Raw genomic sequence first — 16,302 nt, forward strand, 5'->3', positions numbered from 1 at the left:
GCGGCAAACCAGTCCCACCCACCTCTTCCCTCAAGACTATCTGTCCCACCTGTGACAGTACTGTGGTTCTCGTATTGGACTGTTCAGTCACCTGAGAACTCATGCTAAGAGTGGAAGCAAATCTTCCTATGCTGACTTTACCCAGAGTGGTGAGAATGTGGAACTCACTACCACAGGGAGGGGTTGAGGCGAATGGTATAGACGTATTTAAGACGAAGCTAGATAAACACACAAAGGAGAAAGGAATAGAAGGATAGAGAGGAAGTATTAAGGGTCTTAGCAGCTTTGAAAGTGGATAAATCCCCAGGCCCGGATGAATTGTATCCCAGGCTGTTAAGAGAAGCAAAAGAGGAAATAGCAGAGGCTCTGACCATCATTTTCCAGTCCTCTCTGGCTACAGGTGTGGTGCCAGAGGACTGGAGGACTGCTAATGTACCTTTGTTTAAAAATGGAGAAAGGAATAGACCGAGTAATTACAGGCCAGTCAGCCTAACTTCAGTGGTGGGAAAATTTATTGGAAAAAATCCTACGGGACAGGATAAATCTTCATTTGGAAAGACACGGATTGATCAAGGACAGTCAGCATGGATTTGTCACGGGAAGGTCGTGTCTGACTAACTTGATTGAATTTTTTGAGGAGGTAACCAGGAGGGTCGATTAGGACAGTGTGTATGATGTAATGTATATGGATTTTAGCAAAGCTTTTGATAAGGTCCCACATGGCAGACTGGTCATGAAAGTAATAGCCCATGGGATCTAGGGCAAAGTGGCAAGTTGGATCCAAAATTGTCTCGGAGGCAGGAAGCAAAGGGTAATGGTTGACAGGTGTTTTTGTGACTGGAAGGCTGTATCCAGTGGGGTTCCGCAGGGCTCAGTGCTGGGTCCCTTGCTTTTTGTGGTATATATAAATGTCTTGGACTTAAATGTTGGGGGTATGATTAAGAAGTTTGCAGATGACACTAAAATAGATTGTGTGGTTGATAATGAAGAAAATAGCTGCAGACTGCAGGAAGATATCAGTGTACTGGTCAGGTGGGCAGAATAGTGGCAAATGGAATTCAATCCAGATAAGTGTGAGGTAATGCATTTGGGGAGGTCTAACGAGGCAAAGGAACATACATTGAATGGTACAACACTGAAAAGTGTAGAGGAACAAAGGAACCTTGGAGTGCAGGTCCATAGATCCCTGAAAGTAGCAGGCCAGGTAGATAAGGTGGTTAAGAAGGCATATGGAATACTTGCCTTTATTAGTCGAGGCATGAAATAGAAGAACAAGGAGGTTATGCTTGAACTGTATAAAACACTGGTTAGGCTGCAGCTAGAGTACTGTGTGCAGTTCTGGTCACCACATTACAGAAAAGATGTGATTGCTCTGGAAAGGATGCAGAGGAGATTTACAAGAATGTTGCCTGGACAGGAGAATTTTGACTATGAGGAAAGATTGGAGATGCTGGGTCTGTTTTCTTTGGAACAGAGGAGACTGAGGGGAGACCTGATTGAGGTGTATAAAATTATGAGGGGCCTGGATAGAGTGGGTAGGAAGGACCTGGTTCCCTTGGCAGAGGGGTCAACAACCAGGGGGCATAGATTTAAAGTAATTGGTAGGTGATTTAGAGGAGATATAAGGGGAAATTTCTTCACCCAGAGGGTGGTCAGGGTCTGGAACTCTGCCTGAAAGGGTGGTAGAGGCAGAAACACTCCCCACATTTAAAAAGTACTTGTATGTGCACGTAAAGTGCTGTAACCTACAGGGCTACGGACTTAGAGCTGGAAAGTGGGATTAGGTGGCCTGCGCGGACACGATGGGCCGAAATGGCCTCCTTCCGTGCTGTAAATTTCCTTAATTCTATATGTTGACGGGGTGAGATGAAGAAAAGTGGGAGGAAACTCATGTGGAGAATAAACACAGGCATGATCCAGCAGGGCTGAATGGCCTGTTTCTGTGCTGCAAGTTCTATGCAATTTATGAAAAAAAGGTATTTCAGAGCTTACAAATAAAGTAAAGCATGCTGCTCAAATTAAAAACTCTAACCCCACCCCCCACCCAGCAGCAACAATTTAAAGAAAGTGTGAATAACATTTGATGAATGCAGGGAGTGGGAATGAAATAGCGCAGTAAGGAAAAGACCACACGGGTTCCTGCATCCCTCTCACTCGCCTGCTGCAGCAACAAGCTGCCTTTGTGCATTATTTAGCCTCGAGAAACATTTAACTCAGCTTCCTTTGGTGGAGGGACAGGGCTGCAGGAAGGAGGCTGGCCCACGACTGCTGTCTCCAACACTTCCTCCCACGCCAACAGCTTAAAGGGGCACAGCAGTGTAACGGAAGGTCAGTCCCACCTTCTCTGAAACGGTTTCCCGACCCCCACCCATCCAAATCTACAACACCCCTGTCGCACCACACACCGCCCAACTCCCTCAGTGCTACCTCTCCGACAGTGCAGCGCTCCCTCAGTACTGCCCCTCCAACAGTGCAGCGCTCCCTCAGTACTGCCCCTCCGACAGTGCGACGCTCCCTCAGTACTGCCCCTCCGACAGTGCGGCGCTCCCTCTGTACTGCCCCTCCGACAGTGCGGCGCTCCCTCAGTACTGCCCCTCCGATAGTGCAGCGCTCCCTCAGTACTGCCCCTCCGATAGTGCAGCGCTCCCTCAGTACTGCCCCTCGACAGTGCAGCGGTCCCTCTGTACTGCCCCTATGACAGTGCGGCACTCCCTCTGTACTGCCCCTCCGACAGTGCAGTCCTCCCTCAGTACTGCCCCTCCGACAGTGCGGCGCTCCCTCAGTACTGCCCCTCCGACAGTGCGGTGTTCCCTCTGTACTGCCCCTCCGACAGTGCGGTGTTCCCTCTGTACTGCCCCTCCGACAGTGCGGTGCTCCCTCAGTACTGCCCCTCCGACAGTGCGGTCCTCCCTCAGTACTGCCCATCGACAGTGCAGCGCTCCCTCTGTACTGCCCCTCCGACAGTGCGGTGTTCCCTCAGTACTGCACTGGGAGTGTCAGCCTAGATTTTGCGCTCAAGTCTCTGGAGTGGGACTTGAACCCACAACCTCACCAGAGTGCCCAGTCTTCAAGTCTATTCGACTGGGGAGGGCATCCCAGCTGAGCACAAGCTGGTTAACGCAGGTTTGCACGAGTCTCTGGATGTTGATCTGGAGTAGAAACCCCTGCCGGGAACAGTGTAGCGAACCACCGAGCCCCTATGAATGCGGCCAGTGCCAGGATAAATTAACTCACTACACCTTGCATTCACATCGTGTCTTCAACACACAACTTGTCTCAAGGAACGTCACAAGTTAGCTTTCGTACGACACCAGTCGCTGCCCTTACCTGCTGGGCCACCGGGGCACTGGTCAGGGTTAACTGCTCTTTAAGTGGCACTCACCTCCGCCTTGTACATTCGAATCAGTCCCTGGTTAACTTTGGACCATGCCGGGACAGCACTGATGTTCCACAGCTGGTTGGAATGCTCTGCGAAGGGGCCGGTCTTCATCTGGACAAACAAACATGCGTGGCATTACTGACTTGTACACACAAACACACGCAGCCATCAGGCAAACTACTGCTACAGCAACATGTAGTTATATAGCACCTTTAACATAGTGAAACATCCCTTGGCGCTTCACAGGAGGATTATGAGATAAAAAATTTGATACCGAGCCGCATAAGGAGAAATTAGCGCAGGTGACCAAAAGCTTGGTCAAAGTGGTAGGTTTTAAGGAGCGTTTTGAAGGAGGAAAGAGAGGTAGAGAGGTTTAGGGAGGGAGTTCCAGAGCTTGAGGCCCAGGCTACAGAAGGCACGGCCACCGATGGTTGAGAGATTACAATCGGAGATGCTCAGGAGGGCAGAATTAGAGGAGCGCAGACATGTTGCGGGGGGGGGGGGGGGGGGGGGATGTGGGCCTGGAGGAGATTGCAGAGATAGGGAGGGGCGAGGGCATGGAGGGATTTGAAAATAAAGATGAGAATTTTGAAATCGAGGTGTTGCTTAACTGGAAGCCAATGTAGGTCAGCGAGCACAGGGGGTACTGAGTGAGCGGGACTTGGTGCGAGTTAGGACATGGACTGCCGAGTTTTGGATCACCTCTAGTTTACGTAGGGTAGAACGTGGTAATGTAGAATTACGTAGAAATTTTTTTTTTAATTCAGTCATCACTCAAAAACTCAAGCAGCTCAACACCATCTAGGTCAAAGCAGCCCACTTGATCGGCATCCCATCTACCACCTTAAACATTCACTCCCTCCACCACTGGCACACCGTGGCTGCAGTGTGTACCATTTACAAGATGCACTGCAGCAACGCACCATGGCTACTCCAACAGCACCTTCCTAACCCGCCTGTAAGCACAAGGGCAGCAGGGGCATGGGACCACCATCACCTCCAAATCAGCACAGAAACAGGCCATTCAGCCCAACCAGTCCATGCCAGCGTTTATGCTCCATTCGAGCCTCCTCACATCCTTCCTCATCCAACTATCAGCATAACCCTCTATTCCCTTCTCCCTTATATGTTTGTCCAGCCTCCCCTTAAATGCATCGATACTATTCGCCTCAAACCACTGCCTGTGGCAGCAAGATTAGAAATTATGTTTTTGATTCTAAACTCTAAAATCGTTGATATAAATTGTGAACAACAGTGGTCCCAGCACTGATCCTTGTGTAACGAACTCCATTTCCTATCTTCTACCACAGATATCCCTCTGTATGGATCTATCAGCAAAGACGGAACAGGCTGGGGCTCTTTTGTCTAGAAAAGAGAAGGCTGAAGGGTGACCTGATAGAGGGCTTTAAGATAACGAAAGGGTTTGATAGGGTAGGCGTAAAGAAAAAATTTCCACTTGTTGGGGGTCCAAAACTAGGGGCCATAAATATAAGATAGTTACTAATAACGCTAATGGGGAAATTGAGAAACTTCTTCAGCCAGAGAGTGGTGAGAATGTGGAGCTCGCTACCACAGGGAGTGGTTGAGGCGAATAGTATCGATGTATTTAGGGAGAAGCTAGGTAAACACATGAGGGAGAAATGGACAGAAGGATATGGTGATGGGGTGAAAAGAAGCCTGTGTGGAGCATAAACACTGGCATGGATCAGTTGGGCCGAATGGCCCATATCTGTGCTGTACATTCTATGTAACATTACTCTGTAACCAGTACAGACTTCCAAAAGCATCTGTGCACAGTGCCGACCTGCTCACCCCCTCGGACACCTGCCTCATCACTCAGCATCCCACCCTCCCTCTCGAGAACGAGAACGCGAGAGAGAAAATTACATACGAGTCGATTGAGTACTCAAGCACACCCTCCCTGAATGGTTTCTGATTGACAAACAGAACTGGAAACGCAGGCTGTGTGTCTCTCTCTCTCTCTCTCTCTCCAATTCAGCACTTTTGTCTTTCCTGTTATTTCCCACCCCACCGATCTCTTGCCCTCGAGTGCCACGCCCAAGTGCCCATTCTTGTATGTACGAGGCTCGGCTTACATGGGTTTGTGACCAGTAGTGAAAACTGTGGCCAATGGTCCTTCTGCACAAGAACAGTAAGAAATAGGAGCAGGAGTCAGCCATTTGGCCCCTCGCGCCTGCTCCGCCATTCAATAAGATCATGACCTCAACTCCACTTCTAATTTTGTTTGGTCCTGTGCGGGACATTCAGAATACCGCGCATGCCCGATTTTTGTATTGAAAGGCCGGCTTACAGGGTGCACCGACTGTGGCCGAGTTTCCCCTCCTTAACCTCGGGCAGGGGCTAACTGCAACACTCCTGCAGTGGTGCAGGCTCGAAGGGCCGAATGGCCTACTCCTGCACCTATTTTCTACTCCAATACTGGGAACAGCTGACTTGGCACAGAGCGGCATGGAACTCACCATGCTGCCTTCCCCAAATGAGAAAATACTTGCATTTTTATAGCGCCTTTCACCACCACCGGATGCCTCAAAGCGCTTTACAGCCAACGAAGTACTTTTTGAAAAGTTTAGTCACTGTTGTAATGTAGGAAACGCGGCAACCAGTTTAAGCACAAGCAAGCTCCTACAAACAGCCATGTGATAATGTCCAGATGATCTGTTTTTGTTATGTTGATTGAGATATAAATATTGGCCTGGACACCGGGATAACTCTAATACAAAAGTAAAATACTGCGGATGCTGGAATCTGAAATAAAAACATAAAATGTTGCAAATCTCAGTGGGTCAGGCAGCATCTGTGGAGAGAGAAACAGAGTTAACGTTTCAGGTTGATGACCCTCTGCCATTAACACCCTATCTAGACTCATCTTTTGTTTCCTAACATGTGCTATTACCAGCTCAATTCGGCCCATCATCCCCTTTGTCTCTCAAATCTCTCCTGCCTTCCACCCCATCAGAGACCTTCCCTTTGCTCCTTCCTCCCCTCCCCCTTTCAGTGCCCCTTGCACTTCCTTAAGAATCTGTTCCATTTCGAACTATTGCCAGTTCTGACGAAGAGTCATCGACCTGAAACGCTAACTCTGTTACTCTCCACAGATGCTGCCTGACCCGCTGAGATTTCCAGCATTTTCTGTTTTTATACCGGGGCTAACTCCCCTGCACTTCTTCGAAATAGTGCCACGGGATCTTTTACGTCCACTCGAGAGAGAGAGAGAGAGAGAGAGAGAGAGCAGACGGGATCTCGGTTTAACGCCTGATGAAAAAGACGGCACCTCCGACAGAGCAGCGCTCCCTCAGCACTGCACTGGAGTGTCAGCCTAGATTTATGTGCTCAAGTCCCTGGAGTAGGACTTGAACCCACAAACCTTTTGACTCAGAGGCGAGTGTGCTGCCCACTGAGCCACGGCTGACACTAATGAGCCAAGGCAACTCAACAACTTTAAACAGCGAATAGGTGGACCAGGTAAGCAAGCAGTGGGGAGCAGGACTTGGTGTGAGATAGGATGAGTAGAAGTGTTTTGAATGAGCAGAAGCTTATGGAGGATGAGGTGCTTTAGTTGGAAAGGGTTTTTATCTTTGCTTAGTGACACCAAATTGGTTTGGGTCTTTCTGCAGTGGCAGGGGTGCTGCTGAACTATTCTTCATTTGTGATGTTGTTGTTTCGGTTGGTTTGTGAAGTGCATAACTCTCTATATATGGTACTGAGAATCTAAGGGAGATGAACCCCAAAATTCTTGTGAATAAACAAGGAATTAAAGCTACACTTGATTTTGCATTTGTTAACCAAATAAGCCAAACTAGCCTATTAAAAAGGCTGAGGCTTGAGGGCCCCTAGGACCATATCTACAAAACTTCTTGTTTGAGAACTTTTTTTAAAAACTCATTAACAATTCAGTTTTGCTCTTGGGTTAATGATCTTTGGCTTATTGTTGCTCTCCACCATTAACATTTTTAAACAATTCATCTTGGAGCTGAAGTTCTTTCTGTATTTGTTTCAATTTACTGATGGGAGCAGGTTTTAAAACACATGCTAACTTGGTGATTGGAGCTTGGGCAGGTACAGCAGCAGATTGCAGTGTGATGTGATTGGGGCCAGAAGAGGCGAGGGCCCAGGGGCAGCACGGGCCCAGCCCACACTGCGATATGTGTGCGCACTAGGTCCGTGCAGCAGAGCAGGTGTCCAGTAGTCTTGGTCAACCCTTGCCACTGGACCAAGACCTAGCTCTGTCAAGCCCGGGTGGTGGCTGGTGTGTAACGACCACCACATGTTAAAAAGATCCACACACAGGCATCGCCCACCCTTCAACATGTAGTTCGGGACCAGGAATATCAGGTCCTTCATTGAAACACCTGCAAACTCATTGAACTCATCCCTTTTTGGTGTGGAAGCAAGTCATCCTCGATTCAAGGGGCCGGCTAAGCAGCCGGCAAAAAACAAAACCCTGATGCACACAGGTGTAGATTCAGGCGCATCAGGTACCAAGAACACTGCGAGGTCCAGCCTCCCGCCATCTTGTCGTGCGACGTACGGGAGCGTCAATCCTCAGCCTTTCTGAAAAAGTTTTTCATTTGATATTTTCAAAAGCCACACGAGATACAATAATAGAAACATAAAGCACAGGAGGCCATTCGACCCATCGTGTCTGGGCCAACTCTTTCAAAGAGCAATCTAATTAGACCCACTCCCCACAGCCTGCACAATTTTTCCCCTTCAGGTATCTATCCAATTCCCTTTTGAAAGTTACTATTGAATCTGCTCCCACCGCCCTTTCAGGCAGCGCGTTCCCAATCACAACAACTCACGGCACGAATAAATTTCTCCTCCTCTCCCCTCTGGTTCTTCTGCCAATCACCTTAAATCCGTGTCCTCTGGTTACCGACCTTCCTGCCACTAGAAACAGTTTCTCCCTATTTACGCTATCAAAATGCAGGATTTTAAATATCTCTATTAAATCTCCCCTTAACCTTGTCTGCTCCAAGGGGAACAACCCCGGCTTCTCCAGTCTCTGAAGTCCCTTAAACAACAAAAGAAAACCAGCGCAAGTGAACCCACTTAATCTTCGAGCTTCTGTGGAAAGACGGCACATCTCACAGTTACTGAGGCAACTTCAGTCGCCTGCGGACCAACCCAGGTCCAAATCCCAACTGTACCATGCACACAATAAGGCTCAATCTCCTAAATGGTTCCACTGAGGTTTAACAACACACCAATCAAGGCAAGAGGCTCATCCATCAGAACGGGAGGTCAGGTCAGTGCAACCACTGATCTAGACTGAGGGGCAAGATAAGGGTGATCACTCAGCCTACAGATATGAATGAATCGGAGAATGTTCCAGCTCAGAAGCAGGCAATTCGGTCCATCAAATTTGTGCCAGTTCCCGCTCTCCCCCACGATCCACCCAGTCTGATGAGGGAGGTCAGCCACGTGGAAAGATTGGACAAGCTGGGATTGTTCTTAGAGCAGAGAAGGTTAAGTGGAGACCTAATAGAGGTGTTCAAAATTAGGAGGGGATTTCGATAGAGCAAGTAGGGAGAAGCTGTTTCCCTTGGCTAGTGGGTCAGTGATAAGAGGCCAATTAAAATAATTGGCGAAAGAACTAGAGGGGAATTGAGGAGAAATTTCTTTGTACAGAGGATTAAGAAGATCTGGAACGTATTACTTGAATGGGCGGTGAAATCAGATTCCACAGGAACTTTCAAAAGGCAATTGGTCAACAACAACAACAACTTGTATCTATATAGCACCTTTAATGTAGTGAAACGTCCCAAGGTGCTTCACAGGAGTAGTATGAGATTAAAAATTTGACACCGAGCCGCACAAGTAGAAATTAGCGCAGCTTGGTCAAAGAGGTAGGTTTTAAGGAGTGTCTTGAAGGAGGGCAGAGAGGTAGAGAGGTTTAGGGAGGGAGTTCCAGAGCTTGGGGCCCAGGCAACAGAAGGCACGGCCACCAATGGTGGAGCGATTATTAATCAGGGATGCTCAAGAGGGCAGAATTAGAGGAGCGCAGACATCTCGGGGGGGGGGGGCGGGGTGCTGGAGGAGATTACAGACATAGGGAGGGGCGAGGCCATGGAGGGATTTGAAAATAAGGATGAGAATTTTGAAATCTAGGCGTTGCTTAACTGGAAGCCAATGTACTGGAAGCCAGCGAGCACAGGGGGTGATGGGTGAGCAGGACTTGGTGCGAGTTAGGTCATGGGCAGCAGAATTTTGGATCACCTCTAGTTTACGTAGGGTGGAATGAATACATGATGTACTCGAGAGGACTAACTTGCAGGACTATGGGATCACTCTTTCAAAGAGCCGGCACAGGCATGATGGGCCGAATAGCCTCCTTCTGTGCTGTAAGATTCTGCTGTTTGCTCCCTTAAATATTCCTGCAATTATCAAATTCCCTTTAAAATAACATTGACTCTGCTTTAACAGTTTGTGGCAGGAAATTCGACATTCTAACCACTTTGTGTGTATAGAAATACTTTCGACCCTTCCCTTCTGTGATCATTCCATTATTGTCCAACCAACCAGTGGGTACAATCTCTCAATGCTCACTATATGAAGGGGTTTTAAGAACATATGAAATAGGAGCAGGAGTAGGCCATATGGCCCCTCGAGCCTGCTCCGCCATTCAATAAGATCATGGCTGATCTGATCATGGACTCAGCTCCACTTCCCCGCCCGCTCCCTATAACCTCTTATCGTTTAAGAAACTATCTATTTCTGTCTTAAATTTATTCAATGTCCCAGCTGCCACAGCTCTCTGAGGCAGTGAATTCCACAGATTTACAACCCCGAGAAGAAATCCCTCCTCATCTCAGTTTTAAATGGGCGGCCCCTTATTCTAAGATCATGCCCTCTAGTTCTAGTCTCCCCCATCAGTGGAAACATCCTCTCTGCATCCACCTTGTCAAGCCCCATGATAATCTTATACGTTTCGATAAGGTCACCTCGCATTCTTCTGAATTCCAATGGGTAGAGGCCCAACCTACTCAACCTTTCCTCATAAGTCAACCCCCTCATCCCCAGAATCAACCTTGTGAACCTTCTCTGAACTGCCTCCAAAGCAAAGGTTTGATAGGGTAGATGTAAAGAAAATGTTTCTGCTTGTGGTGGAGACTAAAACTAGGGGCCATCAATATAGGATAGTCACAAATACTGTATATCCAATAAAGAATTCAGGAGAAACTTCTTTACCCAGAGAATGTGGAACTCGCTACCAGAGTGAGTGGTTGAGGTGACTAGTGTAGATGCATTTAAGGGGAAGCTAAATAAGTACATGATGGAGAAAAGAAAGACTTGCATTTAGCGGGAGATCGAGAGCCAGCGGCAGTTGGTGAGAGGGGAGCGACCTGTCAAAAGCCCAGCGGGAGATCGAGAGCCAGCGGCAGTTGGTGAGAGGGGAGCGACCTGTCAAAAGCCCAGCGGGAGATCGAGAGCCAGCGGCAGTTGGTGAGAGGGGAGCGACCTGTCAAAAGCCCAGCGGGAGATCGAGAGCCAGCGGCAGTTGGTGAGAGGGGAGCGACCTGTCAAAAGCCCAGCGGGAGATCGAGAGCCAGCGGCAGTTGGTGAGAGGGGAGCGACCTGTCAAAAGCCCAGCGGGAGATCGAGAGCCAGCGGCAGTTGGTGAGAGGGGAGCGACCTGTCAAAAGCATACTGGTGCAGCTACAGCGGGAGAGAAAGCAAAATAGAAGTAGAAAGTAATCAAAAAGTGACGTCACAGCCAATGGGGTAAGTGATTGGCTGGTGATTGGTGAGTAGCTTTTCTTTTATTTTTTATATCAGTAAGTGAACTATAACATTGTTATTACCAATTTAAGGGTATCTAAGGTTAAGACATGGCAGGAGAGCTCGGTCATGTGATATGCTCCTCCTGTACCATGTGGGAACTCGGGGACACTTCCGGTGTCCCTGACGACTACGTGTGTGGGAAGTGTATCCGCCTCGAGCTCTTGACGGTCCGCGTTGCGGAATTGGAGCTGAAGGTGGATTCACTCTGGAGCATCCACGATGCTGAGAATGACGTGAGTATCACGTGTAGTGAGTTGGTCTTACCGCAGGAGAAGGGTCCACAGCCAGATAGGGAATGGAAGACCAACAGGAAGAGCAGTGCAAGAAAGATAGTGTAGGAGTCCCCTGTGGTCATCCCCCTGCAAAACAGATACACTGCTTTGAGTACTGTTGGGGAGGATGACTCATCAGGGGAGGGCAGCAGCAGCCAAGTTCATGGCACCGTAGGTGGCTCTGCTGCAAAGGAGGGCAGGAAAAAGAGTGGGAGCGCGATAGTGATAGGGGATTCGATGGTGAGGGGAATAGATGGGCGTTTCTGCGGACGCAACCGAGACTCCAGGATGGTATGTTGCCTCCCTGGTGCAAGGGTCAAGGATGTCTCGGAGCGGGTGCAGGACATTCTGAAATGGGAGGGAGAACAGCCAGTTGTCGTGGTGCACATTGGTACCAACGACATAGGTAAAAAAAGGGATGAGGTCCTACGAAAAGAATTTAAGGAGCTAGGAGCTAAATTAAAAAGTAGGACCTCAAAAGTAGTAATCTCGGGATTGCTACCAGTGCCACGTGCTAGTCAGAGTAGGAATCGCAGGATAGCGCAGATGAATACATGGCTTGAGCAGTGGTGCAGCAGGGAGGGATTCAAATTCTTGGGGCATTGGAACCGGTTCTGGGGGAGGTGGGACCAGTACAAACCGGACGGTCTGCACCTGGGCAGATCCGGAACCAATGTCCTAGGGGGAGTGTTTGCCAGTGCTGTTGGGGAGGAGTTAAACTAATATTGCAGGGGGATGGGAACCTATACAGGGAGACAGAGGGAGACAAAAAGGAGGCAAAAGCAAAAGACAGAAAGGAGATGAGGAAAAGTGGAGGGCAGAGAAACCCAAGGCAAAGAACAAAAAGGGCCACTGTACAGCAAAATTCTAAAAGGACAAAGGGTGTTAAAAAAACAAGCCTGAAGGCTTTGTGTCTTAATGCAAGGAGTATCCGCAATAAGGTGGATGAATTAATTGTGCAAATAGATGTTAACAAATATGATGTGATTGGGATTACGGAGACGTGGCTCCAGGATGATCAGGGCTGGGAACTCAACATCCAGGGGTATTCAACATTCAGGAAGGATAGAATAAAAGGAAAAGGAGGTGGGGTAGCATTGCTGGTTAAAGAGGAGATTAATGCAATAGTTAGGAAAGACATTAGCTTGGATGATGTGGAATCTATATGGGTAGAGCTGCAGAACACTAAAGGGCAAAAATCGTTAGTGGGAGTTGTGTACAGACCTCCAAACAGTAGTAGTGATGTTGGGGAGGGCATCAAACAGGAAATTAGGAGTGCATGCAATAAAGGTGCAGCAGTTATAATGGGTGACTTTAATATGCACATAGATTGGGCTAGCCAAACTGGAAGCAATACGGTGGAGGAGGATTTCCTGGAATGCATAAGGGATGGTTTTCTAGACCAATATGTCGAGGAACCAACTAGGGGGGAGGCCATCTTAGACTGGGTGTTGTGTAATGAGAGAGGATTAATTAGCAATCTCGTTGTGCGAGGCCCCTTGGGGAAGAGTGACCATAATATGGTGGAATTCTGCATTAGGATGGAGAATGAAACAGTTAATTCAGAGACCATGGTCCAGAACTTAAAGAAGGGTAACTTTGAAGGTATGAGGCATGAATTGGCTAAGATAGATTGGCTAATGATACTTAAGGGGTTGACTGTGGATGGGCAATGGCAGACATTTAGAGAACGCATGGATGAATTACAACAATTGTACATTCCTGTCTGGCGTAAAAATAAAAAAGGGAAGGTGGCTCAACCGTGGCTATCTAGGGAAATCAGGGATAGTATTAAAGCCAAGGAAGTGGCATACAAATTGGCCAGAAATAGCAGCGAACCTGGGGACTGGGAGAAATTTAGAACTCAGCAGAGGAGGACAAAGGGTTTGATTAGGGTAGGGAAAATGGAGTACGAGAAGAAGCTTGCAGGGAACATTAAGGCGGATTGCAAAAGTTTCTATAGGTATGTAAAGAGAAAGAGGTTAGTAAAGACAAACGTAGGTCCCCTGCAGTCAGAATCAGGGGAAGTCATAACGGGGAACAAAGAAATGGCAGACCAATTGAACAAGTACTTTGGTTCAGTATTCACTAAGGAGGACACAAACAACCTTCCGGATATAAAAGTGGTCAGAGGGTCTATTAAGGAGGAGGAACTGAGGGAAATCTTTATTAGTCGGGAAATTGTGTTGGGGAAATTGATGGGATTGAAGGCCGATAAATCCCCAGGGCCTGATGGACTGCATCCCAGAGTACTTAAGGAGGTGGCCTTGGAAATAGCGGATGCATTGACAGTCATTTTCCAACATTCCATTGACTCTGGATCAGTTCCTATCGAGTGGAGGGTAGCCAATGTAACCCCACTTTTTAAAAAAGGAGGGAGAGAGAAAGCAGGGAATTATAGACCGGTCAGCCTGACCTCAGTAGTGGGTAAAATGATGGAATCAATTATTAAGGATGTCATAGCAGCGCATTTGGAAAATGGTGACATGATAGGTCCAAGTCAGCATGGATTTGTAAAAGGGAGATCATGCTTGACAAATCTTCTGGAATTTTTTGAGGATGTTTCCAATAAAGTGGACAAAGGAGTACCAGTTGATGTGGTATATTTGGACTTTCAGAAGGCTTTCGACAAGGTCCCACACAGGAGATTAATGTGCAAAGTTAAAGCACATGGGATTGGGGGTAGTGTGCTGACGTGGATTGAGAACTGGTTGTCAGACAGGAAGCAAAGAGTAGGAGTAAATGGGTACTTTTCGGAATGGCAGGCAGTGACTAGTGGGGTACCGCAAGGTTCTGTGCTGGGGCCCCAACTGTTTACATTATACATTAATGATTTAGACGAAGGGATTAAATGTAGTATCTCCAAATTTGCGGATGACACTAAGTTGGGTGGCAGTGTGAGCTGCGAGGAGGATGCTATGAGGCTACAGAGTGACTTGGATAGGTTAGGTGAGTGGGCAAATGCGTGGCAGATGAAGTATAATGTGGATAAATGTGAGGTTATCCACTTTGGTGGTAAAAACAGAGAGACAGACTATTATCTGAATGGTGACAGATTAGGAAAAGGGAAGGTGCAACGAGACCTGGGTGTCATGGTACATCAGTCATTGAAGGTTGGCATGCAGGTACAGCAGGCGGTTAAGAAAGCAAATGGCATGTTGGCCTTCATAGCGAGGGGATTTGAGTACAGGGGCAGGGAGGTGTTGCTACAGTTGTACAGGGCCTTGGTGAGGCCACACCTGGAGTATTGTGTACAGTTTTGGTCTCCTAACTTGAGGAAGGACATACTTGCTGTTGAGGGAGTGCAGCGAAGATTCACCAGACTGATTCCCGGGATGGTGGGACTGACCTATCAAGAAAGACTGAATCAACTGGGCTTGTATTCACTGGAGTTCAGAAGAGTGAGAGGGGACCTCATAGAAACGTTTAAAATTCTGACGGGTTTGGACAGGTTGGATGCAGGAAGAATGTTCCCAATGTTGGGGAAGTCCAGAACCAGGGGTCACAGTCTAAGGATAAGGGGTAAGCCATTTAGGACCGAGATAAGGAGAAACTTCTTCACCCAGAGAGTGGTGAACCTGTGGAATTCTCTACCACAGGAAGTAGTTGAGGCCAATTCACTAAATATATTCAAAAGGGAGTTAGATGAAGTCCTTACTACTCGGGGGATCAAGGGGTATGGCGTGAAAGCAGGAAGTGGGTACTGAAGTTTCATGTTAGCCATGAACTCGTTGAATGGCGGTGCAGGCTAGAAGGGCTGAATGGCCTGCTCCTGCACCTATTTTCTATGTTTCTATGTTTCTATATAGCGCCTTTCACGATCACTGGACATCTCAAAGCACTTTACAGCCAATGAAGTATTTTTGAAGTGTAGTCACTGTTGTAATGTAGGAAACGTGGCAGCCAATTTGCACATAGCAAGCTCCCACAAATAGCAATTTGATAATGATCAGATAACCGGATTTAATTATGTTGATTGAGGGATAAATATTGACCAGGACACCGGGGATAACTCCCCTGCTCTTTTTTGAAATAGTGCCATGGGATCTTTTACATCCACCGGAGAGAGCAGACGAGGCCTCGGTTTAATGTCTCATCCAAAAGACGGCACCTCCGACAGTGCAGCACTCCCTCAGCACTGCACTGGGAGTGTCAGCCTAGATTTGCGTGCTCAAGTGAGTGGGATTGGAACCCACAACCTTCTGAGTCAGAGGAGAGTGTGCTACCCACTGAGCCACAGCTGACACAGCGAATAGAAGAATATGTTGTTGTGGTAAGATGAAGAGGCTTGTGTGGAGCGTAAATACCGGCATACACCAGTTAGGACGAATGGCCTGTTTCTGTACTGTAAATTATATGCCATTCTGTCTCTAAATCTTAATCACCTCATCCCTCAACAGTTTCAGCGCGACTGATTAAAGCCCTACCTTCTCAAGTTTCTCTGGAGACCACAGCTAGAGTACTGCGTACAGTTTTGGTCTCCTTATTTAAGGAGGGATTATACTTGCATTGGAGGCAGTTCAGAGAAGGTTCACTCGGTTAATTCCTGAGATGAAGGGGTTGTCTTATGAAGAAAGGTTGAGCAGGTTGTGCCTGTACTCATTGGAGTTTAGAAGAATGAGAGGTGATCTTATTGAAAAGTATAAGATTCAAAGGGGGCTTGTCAGGGTAGATGCAGAGAGGATGTTTCCCCTCGTGGGGGGAATCTAGAACTAGTGGTCATAGTTTCAGAATAAGGGGTCGCCCATTTAGAACTGAGATGAGGAGAAATTTCTTCTCTCAGAGGGTTGTGAATCTGTGGAATTCTCTGCCCCAGAGAGCTGTGGAGGCTGGGTCATTGACTAT

At 47.7% G+C, this 16,302-nt stretch overlaps 1 protein-coding gene across 1 annotated transcript in view; it reads right to left on the minus strand.

Moving 5' to 3' along the window:
- ptpa (protein phosphatase 2 phosphatase activator) overlaps nucleotides 1–16,302 on the minus strand; it is a 77,146-nt gene that overhangs the window by 9,361 nt on the left and 51,483 nt on the right. The window contains exon 8 of the mRNA XM_070863584.1: nucleotides 3,383–3,490. Within this exon, the coding sequence (XP_070719685.1) occupies nucleotides 3,383–3,490 (108 nt within the window). The remainder of the gene's footprint in view (nucleotides 1–3,382; nucleotides 3,491–16,302) is intronic.

This window comes from Pristiophorus japonicus, chromosome 20 (assembly GCF_044704955.1).
Source record: "Pristiophorus japonicus isolate sPriJap1 chromosome 20, sPriJap1.hap1, whole genome shotgun sequence".
Taxonomy (NCBI): Eukaryota; Metazoa; Chordata; class Chondrichthyes; family Pristiophoridae; genus Pristiophorus; species Pristiophorus japonicus.